The following is a 17623-nucleotide window of genomic DNA, read 5'->3' as shown; positions in this document are numbered from 1 at the left end:
CTCTTATTGTCGTTATATCCAGCTTCTAGCAGCCAAGCTGTACATCCAAATTATGATTCTTTCTCTTCACACTTATTCATAACTTTGTTTCTAAGATGAAAAAGTTAATAAGATGAATATTTGATATGTGTTAATATTAGAGCTTAAATAAATTTTGCTCAGGTTTTCTGACATATTGGAAAAAAGCACATACAGCTTCTATATTACAGTTCAGATGCATTTACACTGAACTCAAATGTATATCAGTACTGTCTTGTGAAAGAGAGCTCTTGACAAAAATGCTGGTTGCCGAATTTGGTCTTACAAGTTCAATCCAACCATGTATTTTTTGTGAAATTCAACTAGACCTCTAGCTGTCTTTCTCGTTGAAGAAGCGTTATAACACTTTTTTATTATATTAGAATTGTGACCTATTTCATTAGAGCTTCAAACAAGCTCAAAGAAATTGTCAGTGTCAAAAGATAAAAGGTGAAAGTGGTGTTAAATGTTGTTTAAAATCTTGCTTCAAAGTTCTAATCCACTTCAAACTCTTCTTGAAGAACTGAAGTACTTAACCTGAGTTGCGAGTAAAAGCTGTGTAGATGAAATTTCAAGTAGGTGCAGAGGGCCTCTTTAAACAGCATTTAGATTTTAGCATTTATGCTTATAAAATAGTGTAGATTCTCCTAGAATGTGATTGGCAGCAGAAGTGTTAAATTATAGATTTATAATTGATTACCATAAATAGGTATCATGAACTATGTAATAATTGCAGTTCAGATTATGCGGCTTTCTCGGCTGAATACAGTGACTTGTGGTGAGATAAAGATTAAAGCCAATATTTAATCACCAGTAGTCAAATTTAATTACCAGTAAAAGTAGTTTTACTGTGTGTATATATAAATATGTAGTTGTCTCTGCGGAATGTGGGTTGTTTCAGATAAACTTTTTAAAACTACAGGGCCTTAAAGTAATTTTCCTTCACTTTTCCTTCAAACATAGCTTTCGTATGTGAATTTAAAAAAAAAAGAAAAAGGTGAATTAGTGTAGTGAAAATGGAAATGCACTTAATCAAAAGTCATTTTTACACAAAATAATCTGGCTTTGCAACAGCCAGATTTTGATCTTGTAGAGCACTGTGGAAACCCTGAAAAAACTGACAGAAATGGCTTCTTGAGGAGACCTTAGGTATCATTATGCTGTAGCTATTGAATATATTTCTCAAAAAAACGTGTGGGCATAATACCAAGCAGAATAAAGTCAATGAATACAAGCACCCTGAAATGGCATTGCACTTCACTTGGGTATTTGCAAAACATGAAATCGAACCAAAATCTTTCACTTCCTGGAGCAGGTGATTGTTTTCCATATCAGTGCATTGACTACTTTGTAGCACTGAATATTAGAATAGAGGAGTTTGCAAAGGGAAGGACCACCTTGCTGATGGATTCAGTCAGAACTTCACCTGTCTCATATACACTGTGTTACCGCGCTAGATGAACTGTCAATATTCCCTTTTTTCCATATGCTTTTTCTATTGGTATCAAAACTACAAAGTAAAATCCTGGCACATTGATGTCTATGGAAAAACAATAACCTCCATGGATATCTTATTAGAAAATAAAAATATTTCTGCATATATGTAGGAAAAAAAATGATGTAAATTCAGTAGTATTTTACTCAGGGAGTACATTAAAGTGGGCTCCATGTGAAACATTTTGGGTTGAATGCGTCAATAGAAAAGGAAAACTTTTTTTTTTTTTCTGCCCAGTTCGTTTCAGATGGGTTTGTATCAGCTCTGGATGTTGAGAACTTACACTAGTGCAGAATTCTTATTCTATTAAATGAAATGAAGCTGAACCAAGAGGTTTCCCACAAAACAGAGAGGGGTGTGTGCATGTAACAACAATTGCAGGTTTTGGGAAATCCTGTGACAAGTGTCCTGTCTTATGCATACTGCTTTCTCAGGCTTTCGAGTATTTTTTTTGTGTTCATGACCTTTCAGTGTAAAAAGAGATGTCTAATGGAGTGTGGTATAAGACCACACAAAATCTGTGCATGTAATGATAGCTTTTCTGGTGTGAAATGTAGGTGCCAAATTAATTCTAAGTGCACAGATATGCATGTATCGCTATAGGCATCTGTAACTGATCTGTTTTTCAATTAAAAATCAAAGCAAGGCACTGTTTTTAGGTAAGACATTTCCTCCATTCCTTCAGTTGAATTTCTTTGGGGTGCCCACCTTCTAGCAACCTGAAGGAGGGTCTGTGGAGATTTGCATTTTGTATTAACGAGGAAAGAACCAAAGATGGTTGAAGGAAAAAAAAAAAAAAAGCAAAATCAAAAAAACACCCCCAGATGCTCAGGATCTTTATTTATTTATTCACCTGCCACATAGCCTTTTTTGCACAGAATTCCTCTTTTCTTGCTCATAAAAAGAGACAAAAATTGCTGCAGGGGCCAGGGGGCGGGCAGGGCAGAAGGGATTTGCAAGGCTCTAGCTAGTGGCTCTGATGAGAGTCGGTGAGAGGCGTCTGAGTTGCCTGTGGCCCTGGTGTTGCCTATTGCTTACTAATGAGAGCGTTAGGATTTGTGTCCTGTGGGTAGCAGGAGAGAGAATGGGATGAAGTGTTTCTCAGAGTTCTGCTCGAAGGAGAGAAACTATGGGCATCTCAATGTTTGTCTTGTAGGTATGTTTAATTAGAGAAATATCAGAATACTATTTGATTTTTTCATTTTTGCACTCCATGTAATTCATATAAGGGGACAGCTGTACATAAACCTACTGACTTTTGGACCTAGTCTCTGAACTAGTTTCATTTTGGACTGTCCCTCACTTGTCCTGCGTGACCTCGAGAAAGTTGTTCTCCCTTCACCCTCCCGTGTGTTTCTCGCTCGTAGCAGGAGCAGCGACCTGCAGCAGCTGCCTCGGTACACACGGGGCACGCTTTGCGAGGGAGCCTCTCCCCTAAACGTGGACAGCACCAACTTTGGATCGGGCTTCTTGGGGAGGGAATGCATGGGGAGGCTGTGGCTGCAGCCTTGTCACAAGATGCAGGATCATGTAGTAAATTGGCTGGCTACAGCCTCCTCACGGTGCTCTCCGCCTCCCTTTCCCCTGCTCCCTTTCTCCTTGCCTCCCCCTCAGATTGGGACCTAGGATCTAAAATTTGGCCATGGACATGGTGGTTTTCTTTGTTTGGTTGTGTTTTTTCTTCTTCCTTTTTTTTTTTTTTTTTAGTCATTTGCTAATGCCGAAGTAATAACTAGAAATCCATTACTAAGGAAGGCTGCTATTTATTTGTTTAACTTGGATATTATTTAACTTGGATTTAAAGTTATTTTAAGTTTTATTTTAATATTGGGGTAGTTTGTACAAATTTTAACTGAATTTGTACAATCTTGTATACAATGGACACTCAGGTGCATAGTAGAATATTATGTATAAAACATTTGCCATCTGTTGTGTGTGTGTATATATATGTGCTATTTAAAATGTTAGCACAAATAATTATAGATAGTAGATTCAGATCATTAAATCATCCTGCAAATTAGATTTGCAGCTGCTTATGCAGAGAAGCAAGGAACGGAAGTTATTGTAAACAAGCTGAAAATATCTGCTGTCAAAACCGGCTTGTCGTGTGATCATTTGATTCACACCCCTCTGCACAAATCAATAGGTTCAGGGTTGCTGAATTTGATAGATTTCAGTGCAAAACTGGGAACCCTGATGCATGAAAATGAAAACGTGAGCTGCGCTTTTATTAACACTTCCCCGTTATTGTTGCTGTGGGCAGACGTTGTCTGCTACAGGAGAGGAGAAAAAAACCCACAGAAGTGGAGCGTGTAACGTTTCCTGCAGTACCTTAACAGTAGCTTTTCCCTCTCGGATGGGGTGTGAAGCGAGAAAAGGGAAGGATTTGCTTGCGGTGAGCTGGGAAAGCGGCGCGGTTGGCTCTGGCAGTGAGGGGGTTGACTGACAGTCTGCAGTGCAGTGGAGTTAGCCGAGCTCCCTATATGGCTGTGGATTAGCTATATGCTAATACTGCGCGGAGAAGAGGAGCTGCACCGCGCGCGGGGAGGGAGCTGCTGGCGGAGGCAAGCGGGGTCTCAGCAGAGCTGACTCCTCAAGAGCCATGGCTGAAGGGGGCGAAGGAGGGGAGGATGAAATACAGTTCCTGCGAACTGTAAGTATCTGCCTTTCTAGGTCACCTGCTACATGTTTTTATTGTGTCTTGTGTCTGTTCCCAATCGGTTCTGTTGAAGTGTTATTCTGAGCTGGGCTTTGCCGAATGGGAGGATTGGTTTAGTCGGTGGAAAAAAATAAAGCAAGAATAGGAGCTTTGATAGCATCAGCCAGTCTCAGGGTGTTCTTCCCTGAATCTGCTCGCTAGCTGCTTTAGTATAAGGAGACCTATTTCCGCTGTAATCCCCTGTGTTTGAAGCGTCCTCATCAACTTTGTACTTGGGTTGCTAAATGTAGCATGCCAAATATCTGACCTCTGAAACTTCTGTCTGGCTTAGATTTCACTGACATTAACAGAAGCTTTGCAAAGAGGGGAGCCTTAAAATGATGAATAAACCAAGCGAGCCCTTGATGACCCCTTCCAATCACTGTGCACACAGAAGCACATTTGTGTGGGGGCAGTACCAACAGATGTGGAACTGGGGGCTCTACAAATGTTCTGGGATTTCTTCTGTGCTTTAAAGAGGTTTATTTTAAAAGGAGATAAGGATTTCTCTGGGAAAGGGTGCTAATTAGTGAAATAGCTTTAACTTGGTGTAATTTTCTATAAAGAGCCCTTTCACCATTCTTTCTAAAAACCTTACACAAATCTAATAAAACAACCAATTTGAACTTTTAAGTAAACAGTGTTCATGCAATACCATCTAGGAAGGGGTTAATATCTTTTCTATTTGTCATCTTTTTTCTCTTATTATTTTTACCCTGTGGGATGAAGTATGTTTTGTTGTGTAAGCAGCATGGAAAAATGGCTGTAGATACGTGTATTCTCTCCTCTTTACATACTGTCTTTACTGAAAATTGTTCCAGAAGCAGTCACCCTTAGAGTTGCTGCAACTTTAGAAGGATAAGTTACCAAAATAAAATGTGCTAAGTGCCCAAAGCAAGGAATTGCAAAGCCTGGTCCCTGAGAGGGGCAATAGAAGGGTAAAGAGTGGCGGTGACTGCTTCTGCTTATGTAAACTGTTTAGGTGTGATGAGGTGGCATTAGCACTCTCGGCCGGTGAGAAGTTCATAGGGGAAAAAATGGATCATTACAGAGAAGAGTTGTTTTCTACGTCCCTTTCCCTGAAAGAGAAATCTCTTTTTACAAAGTGTAGGTTAATTCAATCTTTAGGCGAAGTATTTAAGGCTCTCTCCATCCAAGAACAGAGCTTTAACTCCAAGTCCTTCAGCCTTTCACTTTGGGATGTTTATTTGACAAAATTCTTCCTCAGTGGTGGAGCAAGGAGCCTGGCGTCTTCATGGGTAGCCTGCTTGTGCTACATGAGACGGCACTTTCTGCTGCAGCTTGCTCTGACGCCTGGAGAACATGATTGCACTCCGTTCAAACAGTCAGAAAAGGGCACTAAATAGAGGCAGAGGGCCAAAAAAGGAAGCCTATGGGAGTGCTGCTTCTACTTGATGTTAGGAAATCTTTTGTGGTAAGAAAGCAGGCTAGATTTTTCTCTCAAGCCCCAGCTTCTTATTGCTGTGAGCAAGCATACAGTAATTGTCTTGCTGTCATCTTTTCCTACAACTTCCTTCAGTTGATGGGAAAGGGATTAATCCTCATTTCACAATATACTGAGAAAGGAACCTTTTGTAAGAGACTGGTACTGCGGAGGTGTAAGCCTTAAGGACTGGTGTTATTTACCGGTTTTACCGCTGCATAAACACTATGATTGTGCATAGAATATGAAGCGTTGGAGTTCTTTAATACTCTTCTAGCATCATTGCTGATCAGTCAGGGTCTTCTCTAGATGAAAATGTTTTTGAGCAGTTTGGATCACTGGTGAATATTCCTGAGGCTTGTGTGGTTAAATCTTCAGCAATTATCCATCTCAATATGCTTATTTGTGAGTCCATAGGAAGAGGTGTTCCAAGGTATTATAGAGGCTGCTTTGCTCTGAGATATAACACTTAGTGGGGTATAAACCAAGATAAATCTCTTTTGACCAAAAATAACCTATGGCGGTAGTATTAACTTTTAAGTCTAGTAAAATTTTGTCCCTAAAGGAAATCTCTTTTTTCTTCTTCTCCACCATTTTCTGTGTCCGTGTGTGTGTGTGTTTTTTTTTTTTGTTTTTTTTTTTTTAAAAACTTCCATATCAAAGTTATAACCTAGTTATATTTATCGCTTTTCTAAGCCTCGCTGGCCCCATTGAAGGGCCAGAAGCACATAAAAATGGTACCTGCCCTCCTTTATACGAGGTGCGAGCTCGTGCCCACTTTTATGGCAAGCTTTGCAGGGCAAGAGCGCTTTCACTATCATTGCTTGTGGGCTAGTCTGCGTTTGGTGCTTAGTTGAAGCGAGTCCCAGTGCTTTTGCAACAGTCTTTATGTGCAACTGTGATAGAATTTAAAGGAAGATTTTGCTAATACAGTGTAAATTCCTTTCTTCATTTTTCCCTGGCCTGTAAATTCAGGGTGAATATATGTAAGTCCCATACCCACACAATTTTGTCATGCAGCTGCGCTGCTGCTATGTCTTTGTTAACACTCTTTTTGAAGTTTTCATTTTAAAAGAATACTTGGAATTGTTTCAGAATTAGTTTTCTGTTGGTGGCTTTCATTCAGTGTTGACTTTGGATATTCAGAGTGTGTGTGCACCCACGTTTTTTCTTGTGTATTTGGGAGGGAGAAGTAAAGCACTCGCTACATGTGTGTAGCGCAGAGTTCTTGAGATGTCTGCCTCCTATCTTTTGTCTATTCCTTCTCCCTGTGGTGTGGTTAGATGAGAAGCTTTTGAAGGTAACTTGCTTGTATGTTAGGTGAGAATAATGAGTATATTAAGCCAAGCCGTTTCAGTGAATGTGCTGAGAGGTGTGGGGAGGGCCCCATTACCCTGGGCAAGGGAGGTTAGTGAGTGTCAGGCACTCTTAGCCCTACTTCAACTTTGCTGCTGTGATTAAAATAGAGTCCTTTGCTCTCTGGAATATCTTCTGAAGCTCTTTTTCATCCTCATTGCTGCCCAATTAATTAATCTTGGAATATGGAGCGCTTTTTCAAAAATACCTGTGCAGTCAGGAGATCTCGATGGGTGGGAGCAATGGAGGGTGCAGTTTGCAGGCACTTGTTAAGAAGCACGCTGAAGTCACTCTTTGTCTCAGAGTTGGTTTTATGGTGAGACTGTTGCTCAATAAACATATTACAGTGTTTATTATTCTGAAGTTCATCATATTGGCAGAATGTTTCCAGATTTAACGCAAACCTTTTCTTTGTAGGTGACTCACAACATATTAGTCAGGAAAATTTCACCCTGTTTTCCATGGATCTGAGCAAAGTGTTTGTGTTTATGGGTATGAATGCATGTGGAGGCACTTGTGTGTGTGTCCACACATCTGTGACTGTCTCCATCCGCTTAAAAATTCTCCATTTCTCCAAGTGAATAAAAACCCTGACCTTAACATTTGATTCTTCACTGTTGACTTCTGGTCCTTTAAGAACTTGTCTCAGTGACCTAATTTTAAATTCTGATAAATGTCTCCAGTCATTATCTTAAAAACTTACAGGTAGGAGTTGAGAAATTGTTTTCTGTCGTAGCTACCAGTGTAGCTACAAGCTATATTTGAAAGAAACAGTACTTTTTTTGCTCTTTTTTTTTTTTTTTGATGTTCTCATTATGCAAAGATCTAGAATAGGATATTCAGATTTAATTTGTTTTAAGACCTAGTATATGTGTATGGAATTACACAACTAGTTTACAGATTTTCTTTTTTAGATATAATTTTCAATATTTGGATGTTAAGTTACGGCTCAGAATCATGATAGTTGGATGGCCTATTTATGTGTTTAAACATGCAAATACGCTTTCCTATCTACATTGCTGGAAAATGAGTTCCTCTACTAGCAAGATACTATAGAGGAGAGGGGTTGTTATCTCAATAGTAATTTTACAGTATGAATATTTTGAGTCTGTGTGGTATGAATTAGATTAATTCATTCTCTTCACTCTACTGTCAGATGTTTATAAGTGTAAAAAGTGATCGCATCTTGCTTATGTATATATATATATATTTATTTTTTAGACATGTTAGTTTAATTTTTAGACAAGCAGTTTAACCTGCATTAATAATGCATAAAGGCAGTTCTTTAGATGCTCCAACCATATGTTGTTTTGTCAGTTGTGTGGTTTTAGCGATGTATCCCTAGTGATAAAACAGAGAGCAAGTGTAACGCAGAAATGTTGGAATGATTCATCTCGTAGAGCAACTTTGGTGATATTAATAACTGGGTACCACACCTGCATGTGGAGCTTCCTCAGGTTTTTAGCACGGCTCCTTGGTGCTTGGCTCATTGTTGTAGAGAGTAGTGACTTTTAGTTTACTAGCCAGATAAATATATTGGACAAATTTCTAAGTGTTAGACAATGCTGGAAAATCCTGCCCAGCTGAAGTTCTTAGCAGTTAATTACAATATTGGGAAAAGATGGAAATTGTTCTCAATGAGATTGTACACAAGGGATATAGACTATTGTGTATAGTAAAAAGTCAAAAGGGAAAGGTAAAAGGTAAAAAGTCAAAGGGAAAGAACAGCATGAGATCAGATCAATGCAATTATCCCCAAACTCCTTGTACAGGATCTGGCGCAGGTTCCACTTGTTGCTCGAACAGCAGAATGTGTTCCCCAGTATTGCCTTGAAATTAATTAGAGCTTTTTGTTTGTGGTCACTGACATGCACTGTTTCCTAAAGTAGTCTAATAGTGATCTTTCAGTCTGTTGTTTCCTTTCAGGAAAAGGGTAGAAAAAAGGGAAAATAACACCACCTAAACTTTGAGTTACTTTGACTTTGTTAGGGGCAAAATGAATTCTGAGTTAAAAGTTTATTTGCCTGGCTGCTCCTTCTCTTAATCTTGCCACAGTTTTTAATAGTTGTAGAATAGTCTTTGCTATGTTAAAATAAAATGTTTTTACATGTTTTCCATTCTATCTTAAAAAATCTCCTTTCATTTACATTTCTTTTTTGCTTCTTAAGCATTAGCTTTTTCCCCAAAATAGTTATTTACAATTTCTACTCTTGCCTGAATTTATGAATTTATCCTGAGTTAAGCTGCATAAAACTCAAAATGCTTCATGTAAGTAGAGTTGTTCCAGTCTGATCTTTTTCCTTTTCACCCACTGAATTATTGATTTTATTCCCTGCAAGTGTTTTAATGAATAGATTTGCCATATGTCACTATGAGCAAAAATTTGTCATTATCAGCTAATTTGGAGAAAAGATGGGAAAGCCATGTAGTCACAGTTGCATTGTAAATTCAGGGAACTTTGGTTGCTATGATTTGTCTTGCTATGCTTGGCTCTAGTTTCTCATTTCTTCAGGTTCATACAGGCTTATGGAGTTAGTATCTTGAAGTCTGTTCACAGTTTTGGGGGACAGAAGAAACAAATAAACCACAGAATAAATGAGTGCTTGTGTGCCCAAAAGCCTGCAGTTAAAAATAAGAAATGAGGAATGCATACAGGGAATTAAAGTAAGTGATATCGAGCGTCTTGTTAGGTACTTGTGTGTGCACACTTATTATGGAGACAACGTCCTGGTGTCATGGGAAATGGTGAACTTCAGTAAAGGTCCTGAAGAAATGAAATTGCTGGGTGACTGATGATGATTATATTCAATAAACAGGTCAGTACAGGAGAAAAGACATATATATTTGCTCAGAAATGTTTATGAATGGACAATGAAGACTAATATTGTGATCAGTCAGAGGTGAAAGTTAGTTTCTCTGTATCAGCAGAAAGATAGGTGAGCTGAGGACACACATTTGAAGATCTTGAGGTTAGAGGTTGCTAGTGGGGCTGCTACACCCCTTTGATCCGATTCACTTATCTCCTGTGTTTTCTTTCTCTCTCTTACATTTTTCTGTAGCATGGATCTATGCAGCAGATAGTTTTTCCTATAAGGAATTAGGGCAGTATCATTCAGAGAGGCTTCATGTTAGGTTACACATAATGATGTTCTAAAACCTAAAGCCACATCAAAATACTTACAGTTCAACCTGTCTGCCTGCTGTGTGTTGTAGGGTTTTTTTTTGTTTGTTTGTTTTTTTTTCCCCCCTCATGGCAGTAATATTTTTTTTCCCCTTAACTGCATGCATTTACAGTTACATGCAATCTTTCTTTTCATCTTCCAATATTAGGTACCGTGGGATGTTACTTTTGATGAATCAAAAGAAATTGTTGAGGTTTTTTAGGCCTATTTCTATTGACCCAGCCTACATGAGTTAAAAAAAAAAAAAAACGTTGCGGTGCCTTAAACCTCATACCTCACTACTGTTTTTCTCTATAGCTTAGATTCATGAGTTGCTATTAAAAAAAAAATCAGTGCGTACATTATAATATTATAGATATAGTTTACTGTTAGAAAATAGGATTATATACTGTCGTGGTGGCAGTAGAAGACCCAGCTCCTGATGAGCTGCTCCCCTTCCACACACACAGGTTTATTTTTCTTTCTGGGAGGATCAGTGGCAGTGCCGCTCTGCTGACTCCATCAAATCCACGGCAGAAGAGCGCAAGCCTGTAGCAGCAGCTCTCTGTTTAGAAATAACATTGAATTTGTGACAAGCAAGCAAACCTCTCCAGGCTCACCTCAGAAGCATATCAAATTAAAAGCCTTTTGATAGGATTTGTGACCAAGCAATAAATCCTAAATTAACACTTGGAGCGTATATTCCACCTTCTCCCCTCAGCCCCACTGGTGTCCCCAGCAGGATTTCCTTCTACTCAAGCCCTGCTTTTTGGTGTCTGAGCAGGAGATAGGTCTTTCCTACTAAACTGAGCTTGCTAGCGATGTTCCCACAGTTTTGTAGATTGCAGAAATGGCATCGCCTGATCTCTGTGCCTTTTCCTAATCCCTTGCCATGCTAACTGGGTATGATTCATGTTGAAACACAGCTGTGAATATTGCTTATTCCTCAGTTCCCATGACAGTGCTGTGACCACATAACCAAGTGCTTCTAGGTACATTAGATACAGATTCCAAAAATTAGAACAGAAATGCAAGCAGGGCAAAGAGGAAAATCACACTTGGCACACCATTATTTAAAATATATTAAATAAACTCAATCCTAAGACAATCATTTAAAGACATGTATTTTTCCAATGTCATTCATGAAGTACACATGGTACTTAATAACAATTCAGAGGTTTGATAACCTCTATAGATAGTAAAATTATTATCACAGTTTAAGAAAATTCTAAGCACAAGAACAGTTTAAGAGATTCAGGAAGAAAACAATTCTAGTCATCCATATTATACCTCAGGGAATATTATGATTTATTTGTTCGATATAGAGATTTAATTTTAACATTCTGTTTCTAATATCATTAAGTCATCGGACAAATGTTAGATTCTTTATGCCTATGCCTTAGCTCTGTAAAAGCATCTTTGGAGAGTACAGGTTCCTGTACATGCAACAAATGATCAGCTCTCTTGGACAATCCAGGCAAACAGTGTAGGATATGACAGAGTAAGAACATGAATAGCTGTGTGTGATTTCGAGTGGCATTAATTCCTATTGACTTCAGATTATATTAGCAAAACGACATACTACTATGCAGTGCTTTTGTCACAGTTGCCATAGTGTGAAGAACAAGTGAGCAACTGTGCAAGTTGTCTTTATAACAAAACTGATTATTATGTTCAGAAATAACTGTAGGAAAGGTGACTATAGCTGCCCTTGGTAGAAGTTGTAACTGAGTAGTAATTATACAAACTACAAAGTCCAATTTTACAGTGTAATAACTTTCTTCTGAACATGTAAGTAGTATAATCACTTTCTAGAATACTGGCAAGAGTCAAAGGAAAGAGTCAGCTTTGCATTAGTTAAATGTTATTTTTTTGGAATTGATTTTTCCCAGAAGAAACTGCAGGTACAAAGATTTATTCCTCCTTGTACCGCTTAGAATGAGAAGTACATAATTGCTTGTCTCTGGAAGGTGAGGGGAGACCGTGCAGATGGTCCTACCAACTGTGCCAGGTTCTACAGGAGACACGGAATTTCTGTTGTTTTTGATACCCAATGTCTGTTTGCTGTTTCATACCCAATGAATTGTGGTCCATTAGCAATAAATTAAGTGAGGGACTGTAGAAGCACTAAGTGCTAGTTTGGACTGTGGCCTCTATGTTATGATTAGGATAGACCAGACAACTATGTAAAGAAGCTAACTATGTAGCATTAAGGTTTTTAATGTTAAGTTGTTTTTCAAGAAGTAGAATTTTGAATATTGAGACCTCTAGCAATAAGTGTCAGAAGTTATGAAACATACAATTTTGAAATTTTTTTTTTGCAAGCCTCTTAAATATTTGCAAAACTGTGATTATCACCTAGCTTTTATAAAAGCAGATTAAAATTCACACTACATTTAAAATAACTGGCTGAAATATTCACCATTGGCCTGATGTAGATCTTTTCACAATTAAATTGACTCAAGTTCATATACTCAAGTTTTCCATCTGGGCAAGGTCAGTTAATCTGAAAATTAGCCTGCAGATCCTATTGTGAGTACACTCACAGGCGTGGTGGCCACCTATTTGATTTGTTTTCTAGAATTGCAAGCTAGAAATAATCTCATGATTTAAGTACACTAAAATCTGTTGAGGGAAACAAGTCATGCTTTCTTTAATAGGACAAAAGTATGTCACTGCACTTTCAATCACCTTTCATTGAATATGGCTGTATATAAGTATTGTGAAACCAACAGAGTCTTCAAATGTCTAATAAAATTTTTGAATTTTAAGAAAGCGTTAGATAATCCAGAATAATGGGTATTTTCTGTGTTTGTCAGGTTCTTCTATCAACGAGCTCTGTTGCTAGAGAATGTCAGAATTGCCAGCTATATATTTCTAACTAATTAACAAGAAAAATATTTATAAAAAATAGTGAAGTAGTGGTATCAGTAGATATGCCTAGTGAAAAAGCACATGCACTTTACTTTTCTCTACTTTTTAACAATGTCATGGTCAGAGAGCGTAACAACTTTGGTAGTATTTTACTGTAGCTGTCTTAAATTCTGACATTCAGTATACCTCTGGAATCAGTACTAGCTCATTTCCCACCACCCCAACAGGAGTTTGGAACACAGAAGACAGGTAAGTATTTAGACTTTATAATGTAGGATATAGTGGTTTGGGTCTATAGAAGACCTAAAATTGTGTAGCAGGCTTCACTGAAAAAGGATGTCCACTTCCCTAACTAGATCAGACTTCATTCTAAATGCTTAAATCCCCTGGGAAACTACTGTCGATCTTAGCAAAGTAGCTTCCAAAAGAACTCTGAAGTGCAATTAGCAAATATGTGACATCCCTAAAGTGTATCTAAAGTAGTTCAACATTGAGATATGCATAGAAATTACAGAATCCTACAAGAAAATTGTCTTCTTCCCCATATCTGCTCTTGCTAATACTAATACATACTGCAGTATCATGCATATGTATAAAATGTCAGGCACTGCACATCTGTTCTCAGTCAAGTCTCAGTCTTTGGTCGAGCCGATGCTCAGGCTGTTGGTCAGGGAACCTCTCTGTCTTCCTGCTTCTGGCTGTCCTCTTTGTGTGAGGAGTGCTAGTTTCAGTCTGTAGAAGAAATGAAAGATACAGCAGCAGCGCTAAGAAAATCATTCAGTGGTAGGGACAGGTTTGTTCCTTCTACTAAGTTCTTCTCTAGGGAAGCAAGTGCAGGTTCCTCACTGAAGAGTGACGAGAGTAGCCAGCACAAGCCAGGCTGCACTGCTTTTAACACACAACAAACGTCTCTGTCAGTCTTGAGCGTTTTACCATTTTCAGCTATCCCAGTGCTCCAGCATCTTCCCTGATAGCTTGTACCAGAAGACAGCTTACTTGAACCTGATGCAGCAATCTTCATTAATAATGTAATGCAGAGGAATTGCAAGAGATGCAGCATACAGTCCTTTAAAAATTACCTTTACAAGTAATAAACTTGAACTCAGACACTAGAAAGAGCTGTTTAGCAGCAGATGCAGAGCTAATTTGAAACACTGAAGATTTAGCATGCTTTTAAATGGCATCAGCAATACCAGATACAAAAGGCAATATGAGGATTATCATGCTTAGAATATGTAATAGAGAGACGCAGACGATTCACTGAGATGCTTAAGGCCAAATGACTTTGAGCTGCCAGCACTCATTCTGAAGTTCATTGTCTGCCTTGTTGCTTTCTTTTCTGTAGGTGAAAAGTGCTTGAAACATCTATACACCTGTTGCGGTTAAAGACATGTAATGTCACTTGCTTGAAGAATTTGGAGACTGTTTGATAATGAATAGAAATGACTTCACAATTGCTGAATGCAGAGTCAGTTAACATTTTTGGTAAAAATAAAAGACAAAAACAATTTCTCAAAATCTGTCAGCATTTGTACTAAAAATTGTTAGTTTGACTTCTTTTGAAATGCATATCTATTTTTGCCTTGCTCCCCAAAAGATAGGAATCGATAGATTTTATAGTTCCTATTTATTTTTTCTCTACCAAGTAACCCTTTTCCAAATAACCTTTGGTCCTGTGAATGTTATTATTTGACACATACATGTGAGAATACCATCTGATCTTAATTACTGGTTTTGTAGGTCATCATAGAGCATCTTTTATTGCTTCCCTTCCTCCTCCCTTGCCCCTGCTCAATCCAACAGGCTTTGGATTGAACAGTTTTAAAGCAATATAGCATAAGTGTCTTAACTGGAAATTTTTCATATTATGGATTTTTTTTTTAATTTGAAGAGTAGATTATATCTACAGTTATTCTACTTAAAGAATCAGAAAATTTGCAGGATTACTTACTGAATTAATCCTTTGCTTAATTAAACTTGTTTTAACAGTCATCAAGGCACTGCTGTCAACTTCAGTGTGTCAGCCTTGAATTGTATTCATGAATTGAAGACCCTTGGTTATGTGCTGCTAAGAAACTATCAAAAAATCTTATGTTTAAATTCATTGCTCTTCAGGAGTGTGAGGAAATTAGCTACTTGATAATTATTTAACTTGATTGTGTGTGAGTATAATACCTACTAAAAGGTGTGTCATTGTTTAAAATGCTATTTAAAGATGATTCTTTTTTTCCTTGTCAAAATTGGGAAACTGCTTGTTCATCTTTCTTTCTGACAGAAAGAAAAAAAAAGATAAACTAGTAGGGAATAATAATTCAGTTTTACTCTCTAGGAAGTAAGTGATTTTATTGATGATGTTTGGGTCACAGAATAAGCATTTTGCCTCTTATTTCCTATGTACGTAAAGTTTGATTTAATTGAATTAACCATGCTGATAAGTGTTTTCCTATAAATGTAAAAGTTATAAGCAACATATAGTACCTACTAAACTTGCTAGACCTAAATAGGAACTGTGTGGTCTAAAGGGAGAATCTGATATGTTTGTTCATGTTTAAACGTTTTATTGAACAGTTGGATTTTTCTTCTACTCATTTAAGTATTATATGGCAGCAAGATTCCCTAAGGTGGAAAAAAAATAGATTATCAACAGATTACAATATATTTTCACAAATGGATAGTTCAAATGCAGCTGATGGTGTTAAATATTTATAATGTACCTTATTGTGGAAGAGAATTTTGTCAGAAGAGAAGGTGTTTTTCTTGGGCATTTGATCTTTTTTGCTTTGAAATGCTACAGTTTGAGAATGCAGTTGAGAGCTGCAGATAAGTCATAGGAACAGCCATTAATGATCTTCTGTTGCTAAATGAAATATTCTTTCTATTTCTTGGCATATCACAGCAAAAGCAATAAGTTATTTGTATTGACTGGTGCTTTTTACTGGAAAAGCTTATGGAGAAGCTGATTCAGAAAGTGTAGCTTCACCAGGAAAAAAATGAAATTTGGGTACAGTGTGCTGGTACAGAAGATTCTAGGTTCACTCTAAACATATGATTTTTATTTTGTGCGATATTTTTTTTGGTTTTGCTAGAAAGACATCTATTTTTATTTGTCAGGGATCTTCCCAAGTCAGCTTCTCTCCAAGTTGACCTGAGGTTTAAATAACATCATTGACTAAATAAGGGCCTGTATATAAGGCCTAACTTGCCAATTAGAGTGGTAATATGACCTTTTCTATCCTTGCCAATACCAAGGCCAGCTAGAATCATAAATAAAAAGAATCTAGAAAGTGAAATAGGATCACCGTACCTCAGAAATTTGAGGGAGAAAAAATAAGAAAACAGAGGACCGCCAAAAGATGGTGTGGTACTCTGTCACAGGTCCTCTGTGATGCCAGTAGAGCCTTTCTGCTGCTGCTCAGCAAGTTGAGCAGGTAGCTGGACAACTCTGTTACGCATTCTTGCAGTCTAACTTTATTTTAATATATTTACACCATTTATCTTTCTCGTCTGTTTCTTTTGTTATCAAAAGAAACAGATAACGTAAAAGAAGTCAATAATGACGTGGGAGCTGATGGAAACTCATCCTTGCCTCAGGCTGCTTCCAGACAAATTCAGTTACTGATATTCAGCCAGTTCTTTTAATGCTTTCCTCAAATCTGCAGCATCCATCACTAGAGAGAAGTGCCAGCTGTGCAGCTACCTCAGGACACCAGGTTGCGCGTGCTGTGTTTTCCCATCAGTTCTTGAGTCAGATGCATGCATAGTAAATGGAACTTAAAATTGTTACCAAGAAAGTCATAGTGCTGTCCGTCTCAAGTGCAGCTGTAGAAGGCAAAGACACAATAATTCTGTCTGGAAAAGTAGGGGTGTGTGGATGTAAATATATAAATTTATTTATATATACATATATGCAAAAGTAGCAGAGTGGCATCTCTGTTGTTTAATAGACCAGTTTGCTGAATTAACTGATTCAGAACATGTCACTACCCAGCTGCTGCTTTCTTTGGTGGTTGCGGTGAGATCTTTACATCTTGCCTCTGTTTGCCCTCAGTCCAGGGCTCTTGGCTCACATGACCATTGTTTGGTTTTTAAGTGATCTTGGGCTCTTTACTGTTTCATACTGATCAGACGTGAGCTTAATGTTTCCAGGGATGAGTTGACCATGACCACGTAAGCCGTGGTTCAGGAGGTGAAGAGTTACAATGTCTGCAGAAACGCTGCTGCTGACAATGCTGGGCAATGTGCTGCTCTCCTAAAATAGTGGTCCCAAGCAGTGGAAACACCTGCTTCTTCCCAAGTATTTCTTCTCCTGTTACAACATTATACATATATAGCAGTTGCTGTTTGCTCGCTCTGATTGCTTTCTGCCTAGTACACACGCCTGGTCAGCGTGGGTCTTGTGAGTATCAGTCATGCTTGGATCAGAGACCACAGGCCTTGGCATCGCGGGTATTTGCAAGTTAGGGTAATGTTCATCTGCAGAACTGGATGAAACTCAACAGCTGTGCCCGTGGGTCAGTTCTTGCTAGTTAACGCGAGATGAAAATGTACTGTTGCTAAATGATTAGTTGAAAGGCAAA

The 17623-nt window shown here is 38.1% G+C and overlaps 1 protein-coding gene across 1 annotated transcript in view; it reads left to right on the top strand.

Moving 5' to 3' along the window:
* The first annotated feature begins 3916 nt into the window (after window positions 1-3916).
* The window catches only part of RYR3 (ryanodine receptor 3), a 179545-nt gene continuing 165838 nt past the window's right edge, over window positions 3917-17623 (top strand). The window contains exon 1 of the mRNA XM_088529281.1: window positions 3917-4166. Coding sequence (XP_088385407.1) covers window positions 4116-4166 — 51 coding nt within the window. The 5' untranslated portion in view covers window positions 3917-4115. The remainder of the gene's footprint in view (window positions 4167-17623) is intronic.

This window comes from Tinamus guttatus, unplaced genomic scaffold, assembly GCF_059628265.1.
Source record: "Tinamus guttatus ecotype Peru unplaced genomic scaffold, ASM5962826v1 Tinamus_guttatus_pri_ptg000327l, whole genome shotgun sequence".
NCBI lineage: Eukaryota > Metazoa > Chordata > Aves > Tinamiformes > Tinamidae > Tinamus > Tinamus guttatus.
Note: the sequence above shows the minus strand (reverse complement) of the source record. Positions and strands in the feature narration are given on the sequence as shown.